The following is a 5,000-nucleotide window of genomic DNA, read 5'->3' as shown; positions in this document are numbered from 1 at the left end:
TTCTTCTTATGGGCACCTTTTTTCTTTTTCCTTAATTTCAGTAAGTCTGCTCTAAGAATATATAGTTACCTCATGTTCCTCAATACAGTCTTTTCCTATACGACCCACCTACCTGTCAGTGCACTTTAAAGGATTGTTGTGAATTAAGATCTATATTACCCGCGGCATGCTCCTAGCGAGTTTTTTGCCTCAGTTCTTGGAGCAAAAGTGATCCATTAGAATTCGATGCCTTGGTTCGACCTTTGTGTTCCCCGTGTGAGCCCATTTTCATGATTATGGAAATACAACACTGCCATGAATTTTCTGGGTTTTATAGTAATACAAATTACCCTTTCATAGATAATTCTATGTTAATGTTGACTAATAAAAGAAAAGAAAACTCGTTCTTTAATGGAACAAAGGCCTTGAAAAGTTTCTGTTTCCAGTCAAAAAAATCTCACATCGCTAGTTACATAGTTTGGTCTGTATTTTGTTTGAAACCCCACAGAAACGCTTGCTGCTTATGCGACCTGATGACAGAAGACAAGGACTGAATTTCACAGTGAACTTTGTATATTGCAGGGTCTTGCATATATACTGAGATATATCTTGACTGAGGAGCCAGTATCCTGATTGGTTTTCCCGGCTTCGAGAACGTTGTCCCATTCCCAATAAACTTGACAATTGACAATACGGCAATTTTTGATAGGCAAAACAGCTAGTTGAACCGGGTGAAGAGAAATTCATTGAGAAGACAAATTCAGGAGGTTATATGGCATAGGTCAGTGACAGAATAACCAATCAAGATGTGCTTTTAAATACTAACGTATAAAATAAAGACGAAACAAACGTTGACAACAACAAAGACTAAACCATCGGAAAAGTAAATTAAGTTGAAAGCGGTAGATACCTTTGTAAGGGATGTTAGAGAAGACTCTAAATTGCTTATAATAACAGGGCCTCAGCAAATGTATTTTACATGGCGAGCACATGATGGGTATTCTGGAAGACTCTTCTCCGGATTGATTGTATGCGAAGACCCGTTGCTTATCATTACCCAAAAGGAAAGAAATAGTAACATGAACTTGGCATAACTTTAGGATAACTGACCTTCAGCATTAACATTCCACTCACTGACACCGTAAACCTCAAACTATTACTCTCCATTCCAGTGATTGCCGTAAGCGACCTAAAAAATGGAATGCCAATAGTTTAACAAGCGAGAAAGGAGGCGGGGAGGGGGGTGGTGCGTGCAGTCACGAGAGTGCTCCCTTCCCATCAATGCCCCCGCCCCCTTCCTCCTTTCTGTGTTGAAATCGGGAGGGGAGGGGTGGTTGAATTTGCTGGTTCTCTACCCTACCCGGAAATGAATTTTTTTCAGGTAATCCGGTTTTCCCTCTTCTCGTAAATACAACAGTTCATTTGATGTCCATTCAATTCACATGACTAGCAGACGACTGCAAGTTCGAAAACTGGCATAGGTTGGTTACGCTACCAATTTTAAATAATGTTCGCTATTATTATTATTATTATTATTATTATTATTATTATTATTATTATTATTATTGTTATTATTAGTTGTTGTATCAGATTATTAGATTTTGAATTTGTTCAGATTTTAATGTTTTCAGCAAAAAAAAAAAAGACAAACACCATTCTCCAGGTATAGTAATTGATAGAATTGTTGTGAATGTCCTTTTTAGTATTTTAATAGAATGTTAATATTAATGTTAATATTAATATTATTATTAGTATTAGTATTATTATTATTATTAATATTATTATTATTAGTAGTAGTATTATTATTATTATTATTGTTGTCTTTGTGAACTGGGTGATCTTTTTTTCTGGTTAACTTCCTACGGGAGCGAGTCATAGCCTATGACCAAAGGTCCCTTAGAGTTTTCTCCTTACTCTACAGCTCTAATACTTTGCTCAAAATCCTTGCTGTTCCTAGTAACGTAGTTTTCTGGAGTAATAAAACACCAATTTTGACATCCAACTTTCCCAGCCACTTGTCCAAGTTTTTTGTCACATTTCCCAAGGATCCTACAGCGACTGGTACCACCTGCACAGTTCTCATGTTCCACATCCTTGCAATTATTACAATTATTATTATTATTATTATTATTATTATTATTATTTATTATTATTATTATTATTGCTTTAAGGAGAAACTGGAATAAAATAGAGAGATCCAAGATCCGATATGTTAAATTAAAGTTAATGAGTCGTACATACCTTTTTAGGTTCGGGGAAATAAAAAAGAATCCCAGGGGATGTATTTCGTCTATGGACTACACGATACACTAAGGCCCGGTTCAGACGCCGTACTTGACATGAGCCAAATCGAATTCGAATTTAGACAGACCCAAATTCATTAATCCCGACTGAATTGATCAGTTCAAACGCGGAACTTAATTGCGCCGAAATTAATTCACAGAAGCATATTATACTATGACTGAAGAAAATTGCAAGGTTGTAATAATTTCTGCATTTGATTCGGCTCACGTGAAGTACGGCGTTTGAATCAAAGCCACTTCACAGCCGTAATTCCTTGCTTGGCCGAGCCGAATTCGACCGGTCGTTCTTAATTGATGCAGATGCCGTACTTCACATGAACGGCATCTGAACTAGGCGTTATGACACAAGGCATATGGACAGACGCAGGTTCATTCGGTTGCTGATAAGTAGCGTCATTTGTCCCTGCAAAAGGTACTGATAGGTGGGTTCATACTAGGGACGACGTAAGAACGCTTTCAGTATGTTTGAGTTCTACTTTGAATGTGAACGGCGTTTATTTTAGTTGAAGTAAAAGTACCTTACTTTGTAACCTTAGAAACGAGGTATCTCCAGAGAAGACGAAGTACGATCTTAAGCCTAATGAGAGCCACCCGAGCCACATTGGTGGGAGGCGAGTGCTCACACCACTGCGCCATTCCTGCACCCATAAAGCAAAGTGCATTGTATCTTGCGTATGTCTGTTAATTAACTCTTTCTACTCACATGTTCAGTTCGCAAAGAGAGTTTATGCAGATGCCGATTTTCACAAAGTCTCTTGGACGCAAATTTGCTTCTCTGTTACGTGATATCATCAGGTTGGCTGTCAGTTGGTAGATACCATTGTACCGAATGACATATCTTCCAGAGCGATAGTTAAAATCATTTCCACGCACAAATGTTCCGGAATGCTCTCCCTGTGAAAATAGCACAACGGTGTGTTTTTTAAAATAGATAATGTTTATGAATAACGCCTTGTAACGTTTCTTCGTCAGGCATAACGGTATCTAACGCACATGAAATGATGGAAAGGTGGGGAGATGTAGCTCTCGAAGCAACGACGGTGACGGGAAAGAGAGCGTCATCTCAAAATATAAATTCGCGTTATTGTAATCACTTCGTGACTATTTGAACCTTCTTAATATGAAAAGGCTGTGGTAGTTCCTTAAAAGTGACAGTGATAGTAAAGGCGTTTAAATTGCGGGAGAAAATGAACATTTATCCTCAAGTGCTGACGTTCTTCATAAAACCTCAAATTTGGCTATTTCACGTCGTTGTTTTGCTGACGACGGCAAAGAAATGGACAAAAGTGAAAAACGCACGTGCAGAGCGTGCAAAGCTATTTTCTTTCCCTACTAAATATGCAAATGTGTCACGTTATCGATGCCGTCGCCGTTGTCGTTGCTTAGTTAAGTTCCCTAATGTGATTGGCGCGCTATCCAAGTCAAAAACAAAAGACTAAACAATTGAAGCAATGACTTTACGACCTCCGTAACACCGGTCAACGTTTGGGTGCTCTACACATTGAGCTACATGTACGAGATCTCCAGGGGAGCTGGATCGTCGTTTATCAAAACCGAGATAAAGGACCCAAGCTTTTCGTAAACAACTAACTTTTAGATTTAACATCACAACCATCAAGAAGGTTAAAAAAAAAGATAAGGACAAGAAATGTTAAGCAGATATTAGCCCTTTAAAAGTTATAAAAGTATCCAATGCTCATTGACAATTTAGAGTACATTATGATTCCTAGGAGTAAGACTTCAGCGATAGATTTTTAGATTTTTAAGTTGATTTGTACAACGCCAGACGACTATACAGTACCGAACGCAGTGAGGTCTGTACACAAGACCGAGGTCAAGATTTTCCCATACAGACTGACTAAGCTCGGTTAATAAGATGTTTATTATATGGCAAACAAGAACAATTTAATTCGTTTAATGTAACTGGTTTGTACCAACTGACATTTTGCTTGCGAACGGCGATGAGTGGCGGTGAGCTGAGCTTAATTCTGTCAAAGTTTGCTCGTCATCCTCTCTTTTGTCATCATGCTGTTTGGTACTTCCATAAATAAATATTAGTTTGCATCTTTTCACCGCAAAACATTACCGGTCTAGATGCCGGTCTAGATGGGAAAATCTAGACCGCGGTCAATATCGATTTCAGCCAATCAAATTCGTGAACTTGGTAGTTCCCAGTCCTTGCGAGACAGAACCATATAATAATTGACTATAATAGTATAGGTGACTATACTATATTTGATAACAAGGGAGTTATTAGCCATCACAAACTGGTAAATTTTTTGGTGCTAGTGATCCCATACATTCTTTGTAAAATTTCGACTTTTTCAAGCATCATTGCTCAGAGATTGTCTGGTATATCGGGCTCAAATTTACAGAGATAGCTCATTATGCAATGCACTTTCAATATCCAATGCTTTATTCTAGGCTGACGTTTAGAAAGCTATAGCCTTGGGACAATGAAGCAACAAATGTAAACAAAGATTCCTCAATTGTAGACGGCTCTGATTGGATCAAAATGTCACTTGCAATGATAACTGTACGTGACGTTACAAAACCAAGCTGGTCTCGATGTTGCTTTTGCCAATCAACCGAAAAACGCTCAAGTTTAAACGATGTAAACGCGAGCACTTTTGATATACTGCACTGGAAAGCTTAGGTATTTCCAAGTTCAAGGATTTGAAAAGTTCTCACCACAACATTCAAAAGTTCCTGCAACTT

At 38.1% G+C, this 5,000-nt stretch overlaps 1 protein-coding gene across 4 annotated transcripts in view; it reads right to left on the bottom strand.

Annotated features, from left to right (window-relative positions):
* Positions 1-5,000, bottom strand: part of LOC137994921 (adipolin-like) — an 18,951-nt gene that overhangs the window by 1,383 nt on the left and 12,568 nt on the right. For all 4 annotated transcript variants that reach the window (XM_068840497.1, XM_068840498.1, XM_068840496.1 and 1 more), the window contains 2 exons: positions 2,986-3,176; positions 1,090-1,168 (listed from right to left, as the gene is read on the bottom strand). In XM_068840497.1, the coding sequence (XP_068696598.1) occupies positions 1,090-1,168; positions 2,986-3,176 (270 nt within the window). The remainder of the gene's footprint in view (positions 1-1,089; positions 1,169-2,985; positions 3,177-5,000) is intronic.

This window comes from Montipora foliosa, chromosome 3, assembly GCF_036669935.1.
Source record: "Montipora foliosa isolate CH-2021 chromosome 3, ASM3666993v2, whole genome shotgun sequence".
Taxonomy (NCBI): Eukaryota; Metazoa; Cnidaria; class Anthozoa; order Scleractinia; family Acroporidae; genus Montipora; species Montipora foliosa.
Note: the sequence above shows the minus strand (reverse complement) of the source record. Positions and strands in the feature narration are given on the sequence as shown.